Source organism: Bos taurus, chromosome 5 (assembly GCF_002263795.3).
Source record: "Bos taurus isolate L1 Dominette 01449 registration number 42190680 breed Hereford chromosome 5, ARS-UCD2.0, whole genome shotgun sequence".
Lineage (NCBI taxonomy): Eukaryota > Metazoa > Chordata > Mammalia > Artiodactyla > Bovidae > Bos > Bos taurus.
Genome location: NC_037332.1, coordinates 65437763 through 65453704, shown reverse-complemented (window position 1 = coordinate 65453704; position 15942 = coordinate 65437763). Strand labels below are relative to the sequence as shown.

At 36.3% G+C, this 15942-nt stretch overlaps 1 protein-coding gene across 12 annotated transcripts in view; it reads right to left on the bottom strand.

Moving 5' to 3' along the window:
- Nucleotides 1-15942, bottom strand: part of MYBPC1 (myosin binding protein C1) — a 101942-nt gene that overhangs the window by 46578 nt on the left and 39422 nt on the right. For all 12 annotated transcript variants that reach the window (XM_010805153.4, XM_059886284.1, XM_059886288.1 and 9 more), the window contains 7 exon segments: nt 15297-15348; nt 13164-13220; nt 7063-7229; nt 5409-5541; nt 3523-3647; nt 2436-2541; nt 469-635 (listed from right to left, as the gene is read on the bottom strand). In XM_010805153.4, coding sequence (XP_010803455.1) covers nt 469-635; nt 2436-2541; nt 3523-3647; nt 5409-5541; nt 7063-7229; nt 13164-13220; nt 15297-15348 — 807 coding nt within the window.

Sequence of the window (15942 nt, the reverse complement as noted above, 5' to 3'; positions counted from 1 at the left end):
TTGGCTGTATCTCTTCATTCTTTCTGGAGTTATTTGTCCACTGATTTCCAGTAGCATATTGGGCACCTACTGACCTGGGGAGTTCATCTTTCAGTGTCCTATCTTTTTGCCTTTTCATACTGTTCATGAGGTTCTCAAGGCAGGAATACTGAAGTGGTTTGCCATTCCCTTCTCCAGTGCACCACGTTTTTCAGAACTCTCCAGCCATGCCATGTAGGGCCACCCAAGACAGACGGGTCATGGTGGAGAGATCCTTCTCAATACTGGTACTCTATTAAACTGAGTAGTAAGTTCTTAGAGACTCTGATTGATACGATATAGACACTCAGCTAGAATGGAATCTAATTTTACACATATAAAATTGTCACAGGTCGAAGTCAAACAGATTGAAACTTTTCTAAAACTGAATTAACAAACACAACACACTAGTAAAACAACTTGGGAGATATACAAGGAAGTCTTACTTACAGTCCACACTAAGTTTAGCAGATGACTGTCCTCCTGTTGTCATTACAGAATATTCTGCAGAATCAGCCTTTGTTGCTCCATCTATGATCAAAATGTGCTTTTTGCCTTCAACTCTAATGTGGTATCTTGATTTTGGACCAGGGATGATTTCCTCACCATTCTTAAACCTGAGATAAATAGATGATTTTTTTAGAAAGTTTTATAAAAAATGCTTCAAGTCACCAACACTCAAGAACTGCTTGTTGAATTAAAGAATGTATGGATCAGTCTCTATCAATAGATGAATACTGTAACAAGTATTATCTGAAAATTACATTAAAAAAACAAAATCCCATTCCTTTCACTTAAGATCAATTAGATAAAGATGCTGCTGCTGCTGCTAAGTCACTTCAGTTGTGTCCGACTCTGTGCGACCCCATAGACAGCAGCCCACTAGGCTCCTCTGTCCCTGGGATTCTCCAGGCAAGAATACTGGAGTGGGTTGCCATTTCCTTCTCCAATGCATGAAAGTGAAAAGTGAAAATGAAGTCTCTCAGTCATCCCCGACTCTTAGCGACACCAAGGACTGCAGCCTACCAGGCTCATGGAAAATCCCGTCCATGGGATTTTCCAGGCAAGAGTACTGGAGTGGGGTGCCATTGCCTTCTCCGATGCTAAGAGTGGATATTACCTATGTTTGGGCTCTTGGTGCACACTACTAAGAATAGCATTTTGATACATTTTAAAGATAGCTATGATTCTAGGTTACAATGAACAATCTATTCTAAACCAAATTGCTAGCAATTCCTACTGCAGAATTTACTCTGTCTCTCAATTAAGATTTTAAGATTCCAGATCTTCTAGTCTTTAAATCTGAGGTTACTCCCAGTGAACTGGAGAAAACACATCCCATCTGACCCCCAAAATACTTTTTATTTTTAAGAAATGTTCAAGTAATTTGGTGATTCTCAGTCTAAAATATCTTTCTGAGATACTGTGACAATAAAACGACTAGGAGTAACATAAAAAAAGTATTCAGTTCAGTTCAGTTGCTCAGTCGTGTCTGACTCTTTGTGACCCCATGAACTGCAGCATGCCAGGCCTCCCTGTCCATCACCAACTCCTGGAGTTCACTCAGACTCATGTCCATCAAGTCAGTGATGCCATCCAGCCATCTCATCCTCTGTTGTCCCCTTCTCCTCCTGCCCCCAACCCCTCCCTGCATCAGTCTTTTCCAATGAGTCAACTCTTTGCATGAGTTGGCCAAAGGATTGGAGTTTCAGCCTTAGCATCATTCCTTCCAATGAACACCCAGGACTGATCTTTAGAATGGACTGGTTGGATCTCCTTGCAGTCCAAGGGACTCTCAAGAGTCTTTTCCAACACCACAGTTCAAAAGCATCAATTCTTCTGCACTCAGCTTTCTTCACAGTCCAATTCTCACATCCATACGTGACCACTGGAAAAACCATAGCCTTGACTAGACAGGCCTTTGTTGGCAAAGTAATGTCTCTGCTTTTGAATATGCTATCTAGGTTGGTCATAACTTTCCTTCCAAAGACTAAGCGTCTTTTAATTTCATGGCTGCAGTCACCATCTGCAGTGATTTTGGAGCCCCCAAAAATAAAGTCTGACACTGTTTCCCCATCTATTCCATATAACTTGCCATCATGGTATAGTGAGAGCATGCATTGGAAAGAGCACCCATGGGCTTTGGAGTCAAATAGACATGAGGAACCTTGAAACATTCATTTACTAGTAAGTGTCTAATTCCCTATATCCTTATCAATATAGATATCTGGATCTTTTTTTTTTCAGTCTCACAGGTGAAAAAAGCCAATATCTTAGGATAGTTTTAGTTACATTTCTACTAACACAAATGAGGTTGATATCCTTTTCATATGTATAAAAGCAATTTCCTATTCTCCAAAGTATGAAGGCACTTTTTTGTTTATTAAAAATGGACAGACCTCAGGATATCTATTTACCATTTTACATTGGCATCATCTTCAGACACTTCACATTCTAATTCCACTCTCTCCCCACAATAAGCTTTTGTATCTTCCAGCTGTTTGGTCACCATAACTGGAGGCTCTATTGTGGAAAAAAAAAAGAAGAAGAAAATCAGAAGCATTAAATGCCCCCAAATCTGCTCATGACCCTGGGTTTGTTCACAGATGAAAAACCAACAGTAAGAAAGTGTGGTTGATCACAGAGTGATGGTTAGATGGTGGTAGTTAGAAGGTGGATTTTTTAATGATTTTTCATGGCAAAATAAACAGTTGGCAGCCTTGGGTAAGTTTCACATAATTTCCCAAGAACTCTTCAAATCAAATAAATGATTGCTTTAGAGAGCAGACAAATTATATCAAATAATCTTCTTTGGGCAAATAAGAAGGCAGAAGATAGACATTTCTGAGGAAGGAAAATAAATAACACTAAAATTCTCTACTTATTGTTTTAGACAGATGATAGAGATTACAGAATTGTCTCTACTTTTTTTTTTAATTGAAGTATAGTTGATGTGCAAGATTACAAAGCTGTCAGCCACAGGTCCTCATATAGGAAATAATTGCTTAATGGCTTCATTGACACACACCCTCCAGCTCTTTTCACTAGTAAATGATGGTCTTCAGCAATTTCAGTGCCAACCACTGATGACTTTACTAACAAAGCTGTTTCAAGGGAAATCGATTTGTGATGAGCTGAATGTGTGAAATGGTTATCCAGTAGACTTTGTTGGGTTTCAAAAGCTATCACTAGAGCGATTAAATTGCAAAATACTGCTTACATGAGCCGAAACTACAAGGCATTTTTACTCAACAGTTTTTTTCTCCTGTCAGCTTTTCTAGTTGTCAACAAACCTGAAGATTAATTAGGATACTCAATAAACACCAGGACAAAGATGCTTCAATCCACAGCCAATCTAACGCTCAAGCTAAATCATCTCGAGAGGGACTACTATCTCTGCTCTGGAGCTCAAGAGCTCACTTCACCATTTTCATTTTTGATTATTACCCCTGAGAGAAGGAGAGCCATTGGCTCTTAATGGTTATGTAAGAGATTTCACTTTACCTCTCACAAAGAGCTCAGTGGAACATTTCTCATCACCAGCTGTCACATAATACTCCGAATCATCTGTTAGTACACAGTTATTGATAAACATGATTCTTTCACATCCTTTATGTTCAAAGATGTATCTGTTTTAAATAGGAAGAAGATAAACAGAGTCCATGAACCCAATTTTATTCTTTTCTTTATTGCCAGCAAATTTGGCTTATAATTCCATAATATCTGAAAGTCAGAAATAGTCATTTAGATCTACAATTTATTATCCATATCTTACATAGTTTAATAAATATTAAACAGGAAGCCAATTTCTATCTTTATAACACATAATGTAATACATATGCATATTTGCATATAATATTTGTCACTATTTTCTTTTATATATGATTTTTGTACTTCCCAGGTGGCACTAGTAGTAAAGAACACGCTTGACAATGCAGAAGACATAAGAGATGCGGAATCGATTCTTGCGGTGGGAAAATCCCCTGGAGAGGAGAATGGCAACTCACTCCAGTATTCTTGCCTGGAGAATCCCATGGACAGAAGAACCTGACAGGCTACAGTCTATAGGGTCACAAAAAGTCAGACACGACTGAAGCAACCAGGCACACATATTTTTTATTCCAAACATAAAATCAGTACTCACATATTTACCAATGAACAATTTTTAACCTATTGTTGGAAAATACGGTAGGCTAAGATTTTTAACTCTTTACATTTTTTAAAGTGATCAATTCATCTACTCTATTGTGGGAGAGAAAGTTTATATTTTTCATTGATTTATTGAATTCACTCCTTGCTATCCCAGTGACATTTTATTGGGTGAATAAATGATTACACAATTTAAGCAATAATATGAATTTAATCATTAATATAGATGGTAATTCTATACAATGTGATATTATCTTAAATGAGCTTAAGAACTAGTATTATCATATATATCATAATTATCATCTACTGAAAAAGACCTTAAGTGGAAACAAAAACCTGAAATCCAGAAGACCGCATAATTTGATTATCTGTGATCTAGATTATGGATGGGTATATTAGGGCATTATAAGAGATGAAAGAAAAAGTTCTTACTTGGGAAATTCTCAAAGACTTCAAGAACAAAACACTAATAAACATTTTTCGAGATAAAAATAACCAAGTAAAATTATGTTTTTGGTAAATTCAGGCTGCCTGCAAGAGACTTTTACCAGATATAAACATTATTATCACAAAGTCACTCTGAGAGCAGGATCACATTAAGAAATTGGAAACTACCTAATTGTTCCACAGAAGTGACGATTTTCAGGATTAAAGCCCTTTATAAATATACACACGTTTCCTGTTCACTTGAAAAAATACATTGGAGTTGAAAATCTTTCAGACTGAGAAGGATCTCTGTAATGTAGTTTCCTAATAGCCTAGCAATACCATCAGATATCAGGGATTAGCTTGTTTCCTTCATTTGGGAAAAGGGTCAAAAAACAATAAAACATAGGCTTTAGATGCTATTCTGGAAGAACAGAAGTTATCTACTTATAAGGTGTGATTCCCATTACAAGCTGGTATATCAAATACATATTTCAATTTTTCTCAAAAATTTCTTTAAAATTGGGTGAAGTTTGGCAATGCTCTGAAGTAATCACATATAACCTACAATGACACAAAATAATAATTACAAGTACTTGAAATAGTTTATATATAATTAAAACATAAGGCAAGGTTTAATTTATATAGCACCATACTTCAATGGTTCCAAAATACATAAAAAGTTTTTGCTGTCCCCTCATATGATTTTGCATCATACGAATATAAAACTAAAAGTGCTTTCAGGCATAGAAAATCAAGTCAAATTACTCTTTGATTTATACAGTTACTACTGATTATTTGCAAGTTTGACTTACTTTGTGCTGGGTCGAATTTCTTGACCATTTTTATACCATTTCACCTCCAATTTTGGATCTGCCAGTTCCACGACAAATCTTACCCTGCCTCCTTTATCAACCTGATATGCAGGATCAAGAATTCTTGCAAAAGCTAGTAGAGAGAAGATACAAAACTAAGTTAATATGTATATGCATATGATATGAATTTAAATAGTCAATCCGAAAACCTAAAACTGAATAAATTGATACAAAAAGAAGAAATAGGAAACTTTCGAATTATCCCTCATATTTTAGAAATCTGCATCAATTTATAAATAATAAGATGGTTTAAAAATTTTAGGAGAGTCCATATGCTTTTGGAAGAAACATAAGTAAAGAATTATTGAAGAGGCTTTAAAAATGATTGTCTTCATTCTTTGGGCAATGTATAATATAAAATATCCAAATGAAATTTGAACTTGAAGGACATGCTTATTCTCCTAAAATGATTATTTTTAGTTTCATTGGCATTATCTGTGTACATCTATCTTACAGACAGTTTTTTAAATCAAAGAATTTATGAGATACTTCCAATGACTCATGAGCTTAAATGGAATGTCTTCGACTGATGGAAACAGTAAGCTTATCACAGTTTTTGTACTGTGGAAACCTGCGCAAATATTGACATGCTTAAACATTAGGGTTACCTTAGCAGGTGTGGGACATGAATTCCCCATGATGCATCAAATGGGTGGAAGAATGTAACAGTAAAACAAACACAGAATCTACTCTACCTAAATAAGAATCAGGAATCTGAGAGTGACGGAGAGATGCAGCGGATGGAGAAAGGGGCTGCTGAGAAATTCCCAGTAACACAAGAATATTTAATACTCCATTATATACTGTGTCGGAGAAGGCAGTGGCACCTCACTCCAGTACTCTTGCCTGGAAAATCCCACGGACGGAGGAGCCTGGTAGGCTGCAGTCCATGGGGTCGCCAAGAGTTGGACACGACTGAGCGACTTCACTTTCCCTTTTCACTTTCATGCACTGGAGAAGGAAATGGCAACCCACTCCAGTGTTCTTGCCTGGAGAATCCCAGGGACGGGGGAGCCTGGTGGGCTGCCTTCTATGGGGTCGCACAGAGTCGGACACGACTGAAGCGACTTAGCAGCAGCATACATTGTGTCACTGTAATGTACTTTTGTTACTTTAAACCTTCAGCAGCTGTCCACTACCTACTTTGCTGGAGATGTGCGGGGCAGTGAACTATTTCACCCGAAGCCAAGTTAACCAAGAGAAGCGTAACCCCTGCAAATTCCACTACAGCTAGTCAGACCTATAAACCCATTACGAAATAGGGAGGATTATCGTCTTCCCTCGGAGAAGGCAATGGCACCCCACTCCAGTACTCTTGCCTGGAAAACCTCATGGACGGAGGAGCCTGGTGGGCTGCAGTCCATGGGGTCGCTAAGAGTCGGACACGACTGAGAGACTTCACTTTCACTTTTCACTTTCGTGCATTGGAGAAGGAAATGGCAACCCACTCCAGTGTTCTTTCCTGAAGCCCAGGGACGGGGGAGCCTGGTGGGCTGCCGTCTATGGGGTCACACAGAGTCGGACACGACTGAAGTGACTTAGCATAGCATAGAATAGCATATCGTCTCCCCTAGGAGTGCTCAGACGTCCTCACCTGCACTCTTCTTTTCCACTCTGCGCATGCGCTTGAGCCGCCTGAGCATACCACGCAGGTCAGTGATACCGTACTGGAAGGCGATTTTCTCGTACTCGCTGGGTTTCGCATTCTTCAGCAGCTCCCACACGTCTACCTCGGGTTGTTCCTCCTGGGGCTTCACCTCCCTAAACGGGGAGAACCAATGCCTGGTTTAATAGCTGCCCTCTGGCCTTTAAAGACCAGGAAAGTCGAGTATGGTACCGATTTTTTGGTTCAGCGCTAAAAGCTCTGTTTAAAGCCTGAGTACTTAAATAGCCAAGGAGAAAGTCTACTTCGCATGAAGTTTCAGTGCAACTTCTGGATAGTCAAAGGTTAGATCCGTGCACTTTCATTAACGCTCTCGTTTTTCTAGTTAAAAACACAGTATTAAGGAGATAAAAGGATTTCAGGAACTATCCTTACGCTATTTTTACTTATTTTAAACCTGAAAATCCAAATAAGAGATGAGATTTTGAGAAACTTAAAATATCAGTTTTCATCTAGGATTTAGATATTGAAATAAGGTTTAAGAACCAGAAGATTTTAGGTGTTGGTCCATGAAAGAACAATGCTCTCTGCCTTCATTGGTGTGCGTACCCTAACTCTGCATGGAGACGGTACAAATAACAGTATTTCAAATCTTCAGATTTTGCAAATAGCATTTTCCCTACCATGTTAGTAAATGTGTACATTAACCATTTTTTGCTGTTTTTTAATACAAAAAATATTTGAAACTGTGACAGCATTTGTTCTTTGTTTCTGTTTTGTTTTGTTTTTTGGTTTGGTTGTTTTTCATATGACTTTTGTGTATACATATTATTTTAAAGACAAAACTTTATTTTCTAAATTGTCAGAATGAAAAGAATGAGACTCAAAATTCTCTCATATTTCATCTTAAAGTACTGTCCAGAACTTTTTTGGAAGCAGTTTGGGTACAAACTGCTTTGAATCATGAAAATATAAATGTGAAACTATAAAGCAAGTCATAAAGGGGTCCATGAACAAGCTGATAGTAACTTAGTGTGATTATCAAAATCATGACTCTAAATTTTGACCACTGGCAAAAGAATGTATAGAACATATAAAGAACATATATAACTACTGTATACACACACATACATAGGATTTAAAGTACATACACTTATCTGTATTTTAAAACCTAAAAGTGAAACAAAATTCAGGAATAAACACTCTTCAGGGAAAGAGCCTTAGTTGCAAATGCTAAATATAATATAAATTGATTTCCTTAACTAGCTAAGAAGTTCTAATTCTGTTTAAGTTTAGTTGACTGTTTTTATGGACTAAGGTTAAACTGGAAATATTTTAGTGACTACTTACTGTGAATAATGCTGGTTTGGGTATGATTTTTCCAGGAAAACTGGTCAACACATCTTAAACATCAGTGTGAAAACAGATGCATACTATCATGATAGCAAATAATGAGTTACATATGTTTGTACTGTCATATTAATTATACCCATTTCAGAATTTCTTGAGGAAATACTGGGTTACAATCATAGGGAAGGGTAGGAGAATGTAAACATAACTTAGAGTTTAGGGTGGCGTTAGGCAAGGATGGCTTCTGCATATCTAATTTCCGTTGTCATGTAAGTCTTTTGCCCAATAAATGATGTTGAGGCACATCTGGATAATGGAAGAAAGTGAAAGGTCATTGGTCCCTCAGCGACCTTTGTGGAAAGGACTAGAAACACCATTAGGAAAATGTGCTTCTTAAAGATTCAAGATGCAACTCTTCATTTCACTGAAATGGTAACCAGGCCCTCTAATGACATGGGGAAATTGAAAAGCTTAAGAAAAGCGTCCTGAAGTTGAAATATTAGTAATAATTTGTCTGGTCTACTATATCTATTGCCTAAAAGCAGTCTACATTTCAAATTTAACATTTAAATATTTTGTAGGAAGTTCTGGAGAATTGCGATTAAAATGTGTATCTGTGTATATACATTTTTTTCTCCCTATGCGACTTTCCTCAATCCACTTTATTATTGCTCTATTTTTGTCATATTAGCCTGAATCCCCACATTGTAAAATTATCCCATTCTACATTTTGTTCCATTTGTATCTCAACCAAGAAGAATTACCCACGTATTTCAAATATCCTCTTGACATTGGTGAAAAGATTTAAAGATGTCAATGATAAAGACAGACTAAAAGAGCTAACAAGAGGCACAAATCAAACACTGAGAATACCCAGATGTATAGGTGAATGTTTACATGAGGAAGTCACTAAGTAATAAAGACCATTTTCAGCGTGATTTCTTGAGTCAGTTTTGTTGATAGATTCATAAAACTGATCATCCTCACCATTTTTTTCATTAACACCAAAATACACCCCACTCTACCACAACCTTAATCCTATCATGCTTTGTATACAAACACAAGTAACCTCTTGTCTCTTTCTTTCCTCTCCACTACTCAGTTGAACCCCAAATTGTAAGGAGATGGATGCCTCATTTTGTACTGGAATATGAGGTCAAGGCGCCCATCTGTAATATTTCCTTAACTCATTCAGAACACATCTTTACTTACCATGGTGGCTGCACATGACCATATCTGTATGGCTACATTAAATTTCAGCAGGGAGAAAAATCCAAATTTCTCTAGGCACTACTGATCCCTTTCCAAGAATTGGCATAGACCTATATAACATTTACAGTACTTCCATCTACATCAAAATTTCCATAACTTAACAATCCTAGTGAAATACAAAGCTGTTATAGAAAATTTTATGTAGAATAAAACTTTAAAGTATTTATATAGGTCAGGTCTCATAACAAGATACTGCCCAAAGACTAACTGTGATTTATCTAATGTCTATTTGGAATATGCTAACTTTGTTCAGGGCAGGGAGATATTTCGTTGTATAAAGATGTTGGTGGTAATGATATTTATTCTCATGAGGATTTTGCCACACACTCTTGGAGGAGTAGAAATGTTATTACCACATGTTATTACTATAGTGAAAACACATGCAATTCACAAATTAGTAGGAAAACACAATGATTTCCAAAGTTATACTGGTGGATTAGTATATAGTATATTAAATGAATATAGTCTTATGGTGACAACAATCTAATAATGAGTCAAAATCATAATTAGGGGATGTAAAGAAAATGAGAAGTAGAGACATGTTGACTGCTCAGGTTTTTCTAATAATTTTTTTCTTTAGTCATTTTGACTATTAATTAGATTTCTTTTACTCTGAAAACTACTGATAGAACTAGTGTGTTCTTTTTTCTTTCCTTTTCCTTTTAATCAGACTTGGCACTTAATAATCTGTTACATTTTTATTGATTGATTATGTGTGTGTATGTGTATTTTGTCACTTTACTAATGTCAACTTAAAGAAATTGCGCAATGTGAGAGCTATGAATCAAGTTTTATTTGGGACAAAATGAGGACTGCAGCCTGGAAGACAGCACCTCAGATAGCTCTGAGAAACTGTTCCAGAGAGGCAGTGAGGAAGGTCAGTATGTATGTAATTTTGGTGAAGGGGGAATACACTTAATCAAGCACATATTTTTCTGGAAGATTTCTGCTAGTCTCATGAAGCTTTTGCTAGTTATGAGGAACAGTCATTATCAGGAATGATTTTAGTGCTTTCTAGATATGAGGAGATATGAGAACTGGGCTCACAAAATCAGCTCCTGAAAAATATCTGAATATAACTATCTGAAGACCTGTCCTTCCAGTTTTTCTTCCAAGCACAGAGTGCCTCATTTCTGCTCTCCACCCTGAACTCCTTTCAGGGAGTATTGAAAATCAGCACATAATTCAATCTTTGTAGAGGAAGATGGCAAGTGCAAATTAAATAGTTGACACTAATGTAAGTTCTTCAAGGGAAAATGTCACATTTTGAGGGGAAGTGGATATTTATTTGACACCTGTATGAATCCAGTCTCTTACATTTAACTTAATTCTCACAATAATACTCAAGTAGTTTTTATTCTCTGCATTTACAGTTGTGGAAAGCAAGTCTCAGAGAGGACATATCACTTGAGCAAAGTCATGTCCAATAAATGGGAAAGCCCAGACTCAAATCCATGTTTTAACCACTACCTTTTTCTTCCCATGAATATGTATTTATATCTTTCCATGTACCAGGCGCTGGAAGGCATTGGATTTCTTTTCCTCACCTCAACTAATGTTATGGTCTACACAAAGAAAGCATTTAGCATTTTCCTGGTTGATTAAATGACTACAGAAAAAAACAACCCAAAACCTCTTGTCTTCCTAAAGTTTTAGCTTGTTATAAACATATAAGGTGCCAACTTCCCAGGCAGATTTAGGGTGATGTTTCTTATGTGGAGTCACAGGAAGTGTGCTGATTGAGAAAAGGGAACTTGTATGTAGGTCCCTGCCCTCCCTCAAGTTAGCTGTATGACTTGGGGTAAGTCATTCAACTTCTCTGGTCTTTGGTCTCTCACTTGGAGAACAGGAAGAGTGCAGCTCATTTAAGGTCACTTCATATTCTATTGCTTTAAAATACTTTGGGGGAATTAATAAATATTACTGAGACTAATGATTATTTGAAGTATCCAGAGAAGGAATGATGTTTCTGATACTGCCAAAGTCTATTGATTGGCGAATATCCATTTGGTTATTAATAAATGGCACCTGTTAATGTTTCTGTTCTCAGCCTAAATGTTTAGAGCTGGGGGTGAATGTTTCGTTCACAGGGGTTTGAATAAAGCCACCCAACTAAACTGAGAATGAACACAAGCCTATTTATTACCGTTTTTAATTTGTTTTGAAGCATATCTATATCTATGATTTTCAGTAGACATAGAAAGCAGTAAAAATAATAAGCGAACCTAGAAAACTAAATGAAGTCCCATATCAATATTATATATCATTAATTTAGAGTTGTAGTTTTACTGTTTATTCACAAATTTGGTACATAAACACAATCCTAGCAAAAGTCATTTTCTTTATGTTTCTTCTGTGCTATAGTAACTATCTATATATGTATATCTTTATATATAACATATATAATATAGTATATTTATGATTATGTATATGCATATATGGGCTTCCCAAGTGGTAAAGAATCCACCTGCCAATATAGGAGATGCAGGTTTGAGCCTTGGGTTGGGAAGATCCCCTAGAGAAGGAAATGGCGACCCACTCCACTCTTCTTGCCCGGGAAATCCCATGGACAGAGGAACCTGGTGGGCTACAGTCCATGGTGTCACACAGAGTTGGACATGACTGAGTGACTAAAAACAAAAAACAAATATGCATATATAGGGCAGAAATTCTATAAAATGGTTGTGTACTAAATATCCATAATGAAAATTTATAAATTTTATTGCCAGAGAGTACAAAGTTAAAAGAACATGAGTGATAATACTAAACACTTATCTCCATTTCACTACTATTTTATCCCTTCAAAAAATGCAAATTTGGGGCATTTTAAATATCTCTGAAATAAGAATGTACCTTATAATCAGCAGTATGTCACAATAAGCTATTTGGACAATTTTTTTCATTGCTTAGTGGTTTATAATACAGCTATATATTAGCATGGTGTCTTAGATTTGATGAAATACAGTAAATCATCAATACTATGTTAAAGTAGGTGTGTATATATATATATATATATGTATGTATATATATATATACACACACACATAAATATATACATTTGCTGAGACGTCTACCAAAATTTTGAAATTGACTTTTCAGTCAAATATCAAAAGCAGGAGAATGGAGGCTTTATTTATTCAATCATGATGAGGGATCATGATTGAAATAATCGAAATCATGAGAGAAATAAGAAGTTTTCAGGCATTTAAGTCTTCTGTCTCAATTTTCAAATTTCCTCATCCCCTACTAAGAAAATATGTGAAGACTCATGAAACATTTAAAAAGAAAGTAAAAGCATCAGCTAAAATATTTAGCAGATTAGTACGCAGTTGTTTCACTGTCGCTTAGTCAACGCTATTATAATATTTCATAAGCAAAACACATTTTAAGAACTTTAAACTTGACTTCTCTGAGTGGATATCTAAAAGATTTTCAGGCCAAAGCACCTCACTCCATCAGTGGGTTCTCACCTACGTTTCAGGAGACCACTAAAATCAAGTTCCCCTGCATCGTCTTGACCTTCTCCACTGTCATTAACAAAAGAAAAGCAAATCTGGGTTTAATGCTGAGACACATATACAACAGTTCCCCCAAACACTCTACGTATAATGTATATGCAATGTTGTACTAGCACACAAATCATGGGACTAAATCAACACAGTTTCTTTTCACACAAGTGACATTTTAAATTTTGGAGGATGTACTTGTGGAAAAGTAAACACAAGGAACTTGTGTTACTCTACAATTTCAGAAGACACATTTTTGTAGATTGCATATGTAAAACTGCTTGGATTTGTGTTAAAACAGAGTAACACAAATGCACTTAAGCCAAACAACACAAAGTACTTTGTTTTTGCAAGTTAGGGGCTCTGGGAACATCAGTGTGTAAAAAGCAAAGGACTTTTGCTGATCTCTGTTACTAAAGTCATACAGAGATTGGCTTGGAAGATGAAGTGGACTAGAGTCAAATATATAAGTACAAAGCTTATATTCAAAGGTAACCTCTTTGTGTCCATCAATAGATGAATCAGGTAATGTGATACCAACGTAACATAAAAACGGAGCTAGTGCAGAGCTTTTTAAAAGATGCATTCCTTTCTCTTGAAAGGGAAAGTATTATAAGCTTTTAATTTTCTTGTTAATATTTATACAATTTAAAATGTGTTTTCCAAAAGTTTGTCTTGGAATTGTTGAGCCCTTTCCTAGGAGTTTTTAAAAGTGTTTTCCTGTGAAGAAATGCATCTTACTTTAGGCATGCAGCCACCTTCATGATTTCATATAAACTCTAAATAGGAGCTATGAGCTGACATTTAAATGGTGCTACATAGTTACTTACATGTTTAATTTTTTAATGAAGATTTTGTTTCCTGCGCTTTACAAATGTTAGTTATGGTTTCTAAGAAAAGAGTCTGCGGGTTTAAAAACAGCGTGTATAACACGTGAGTTATCAGAATCGAATTCAAATAATGTGTCCTCAAAATTTCTTTAAAGCAGGTATTTGGAAAGGCCTATTGACATAAACACATTTCTATTCTCTTAAAGCCCAAAACTAAGTAGATGACATCTTTCTCTCTTAAAAGAGACATAAGTAGGATGAACCTAGTGTGAGATCTATGCGTTTGCTAACCACGGGGTGAAGGGAAGGTAAGAGATTTTGAAAGTTATGACTTTAAAATATACAATGGACTGATCAGGACATACCACATATCTTTTAAGAGTAATCACAATGTTCATTACTTCATAATTTAGACAGAAATTTTGCCTTTTGTGAACAAGGCTAAATCATTGCTTTATACTAGTTTGGGATGACTTTCCTTACTCAACAAAATTGTTATTTGGATTCAGTCTTAGGAAGAACAAAACATTTCCTCTCATTAATGAATTTTTATTTTGGAAGAATTCTAGATAAGTAAGAAGTACAGAGAAAAAAATAATACCGGGAAGAGACTAGTCACATTTCTCACAGACTAAAAAATTTTTTTCATTTTTCTTCTTTGACTTTATGATTTTTCGGCCTTGGTGGTTGCAAAATAAATCAGGTAAGTATCTATATTTTGCCTTTCTACATGTTCCTTATTCCAGCAGACTCAATGGTCTTTCATTTAGGATAATCCCATACTTAAATTGTGCTAACTTTAGTAAGGAGCTACTTAATTGTAGTTTTCTGGGCATATAGTTTAATAGCTCTGTATGTGATTCCTAAATAAAAAGCAATGTAAGTTTTCTGACATTACTTAACTGATGCTATATGAGATGTGTATTGGTATATATCTTTCTGGGCCATTTGGCAGAAAATAATGCAATTCAGGAAGAAGCCACATATGAATAGAAAGAAAATGTCTTTCTAAGGCAACTGTGAGACCTATAAAATGAGTGCTTCACTATATTAAGAATATTCTAAAAAATTATCAGCATATACACAATATGGCATTAAGCCTATGGCATCTCTAGAAAACTAACTTCTGAATATTCGGTATGTTTGACTATAGTGAAAAGACTTGATCTTCTTTAAAATATAGAGTGTGGAGGAAGGGAACATGTATTTGAAAATCCTTTACTTTCATGTTTTACAAAAGATACCTAGATCCCTCTTTTGAAGTTACCTTCTCTTGAAAGCAGATCTGATGTCAATGTTTGGAGTAGTCCCAGTAGATTCTTTGAAAGGAAAGAAGACAATAAAATAAACACCCATTAAGAACCCAGTTTTGTGTTCAGTTCCTCTCCAGGCTGTGGGGATTCTTCAGAGGGAAGGAATCAGGTGAAGGGGGTCGGGGAGGGGTGGCTCTCCTCCTGGGGGCTGAGCTGCTGAGACAGCAGAGCTTATCTTCCCTCCCGCACAGTCAGTGATGGGACTTTAGGAGTTCCCCTATCCTGTTGTCATTCCACCTGTGTGCCCAGTAGAATCGTCCAAGGAGCTTAAAAAAATATCAGCATCTTCATCTCCCTGCTGAAAATTTTGATTCACCAGATTGAGGATGGGCACCCAGAAATCAGTATTCTTAGAAAGCCCCTTAGGTGATTCTCAGATGCCTGGCCAGGTGAAGAAGCAGTGCTCAGGACCAGAGTCCCACTTAATACTGAAATCTCGACAGCAACTCAACCCATGGTCATTCATCCTCTTGACGTTTCTCAGACTAGGACTCTCACAGCCGTCTGTGGTGTCTATATGGCTTTAAGAAAGAGCTAGTGCTAACGTGAATGCAAAATTCACCTTCTCATAATTTCCACCTTTTGATTCTAATCTGGCTT